Source organism: Kryptolebias marmoratus, unplaced genomic scaffold (genome assembly GCF_001649575.2).
Source record: "Kryptolebias marmoratus isolate JLee-2015 unplaced genomic scaffold, ASM164957v2 Scaffold54, whole genome shotgun sequence".
In the NCBI taxonomy this organism is placed as follows: Eukaryota; Metazoa; Chordata; class Actinopteri; order Cyprinodontiformes; family Rivulidae; genus Kryptolebias; species Kryptolebias marmoratus.
Genome location: NW_023665788.1, coordinates 31,541 through 32,734, shown reverse-complemented (window position 1 = coordinate 32,734; position 1,194 = coordinate 31,541). Strand labels below are relative to the sequence as shown.

At 37.1% G+C, this 1,194-nt stretch overlaps 1 protein-coding gene across 8 annotated transcripts in view; it reads left to right on the top strand.

Moving 5' to 3' along the window:
• Positions 1 to 1,194, top strand: part of LOC108228457 — a 20,523-nt gene that overhangs the window by 14,086 nt on the left and 5,243 nt on the right. For 5 of the 8 annotated variants that reach the window (XM_037974441.1, XM_037974438.1, XM_037974437.1 and 2 more), the window contains one exon: positions 117 to 209. The exons of the other annotated variants lie outside the window; for them this stretch is intronic. In XM_037974441.1, coding sequence (XP_037830369.1) covers positions 117 to 209 — 93 coding nt within the window. The remainder of the gene's footprint in view (positions 1 to 116; positions 210 to 1,194) is intronic. 8 annotated transcript variants of the gene reach the window in all.

Genomic DNA, 1,194 nt, shown 5'->3' with positions numbered 1-1,194 from the left:
CAGCTTCCTGTTTCTGACCTGCAGCTTCCTGTTTCTGACCTGCAGCTTCCTGTTTCTGACCTGCAGCTTTTCTTTTGCACTAACTCATTCTGTCCTCATCTGGCCGCCTCTGACAGGCCTTGGAGCGCCAAAGAGAAATCTCTGACATCATTCAGATCGAACGTGACCGACTCAAAGTTGAGGTGGTCCGATTACAAGATTTACTGAAGGTACACTGATCTTTTTTTAAAATTTAATTTAATTTTTTATCTCTTTTGCTATGTTAAGCTCTTTGGGTTTAGTGGGTCTTTGAAAAAAAATTCTGAATAAATGAAGTTGAGAGTATCGCCTTTTTGTGGAAAAAATAAGTTTTATGGAAATAATCTCAAAATGAGCCTCCACCGCTAGCTTTTTCCTATTTGTCAGGAATAAAAGTATTTTGGGACAGATCTTAAAACTCAACCAGAACTTTTTTTGGTGCTCAAATTAATCTAAACACTGGTGGAGGGTATTCTTTTTTTTCTTACCCTTACCCATACTCAACTTTTCTTATTTCTAATTTCTAATTCTAATTCTAGCTTCTTATTTCTTATTTTCTTAGCTCTAACAAAGGGTTGTATGCACTTCTTTGTCATGAATTCAAGGGTTGTTTTAAACAGACTTAGAAAATTAATCAGCTTTTTTAGGTTTTTGGATTTAGAAAATTTTGCTGCTTCCTTTAAAAAATGCTCTCATTTTTAAAAGCATTTTACCCTTAAAACAACTTGTTTCATCAGAAAATTAGTAATAAAAACGAGAAAAAATCAATTTGGAAACCATAGATAAATGGATTTCCCACCTCTATCTTGTTGTTTTTTTGCCTTTCAGGCAAAACTAAGGACAGGACCATGTCAGAGGATTGTTGTTTTAAAACATTACTTTTGTTCTTTAAAAAAAGTTTAACTCGTTAAATAGCTTCTTACTCTAAAGGAATACCAAGTCATTTTTGTCCAAAATCATATCTTTACCTCTTAAAATCAAAATATTTGTCTGAAAAATGAGTAGGCTCTTCATTAAATTCCATCCATCCATTCTCTTCCTCTTATCCGGGGTCGGGTCGCGGGGGCAGCAGCCTCAGCAGGGAGACTCAGACTTCCCTCTCCCCAGCCACTTGGGCCAGCTCCTCCGGGGGAATCCCAAGGCGTTCCCAGGCCAACCGAGAAACATAGTCCCTCC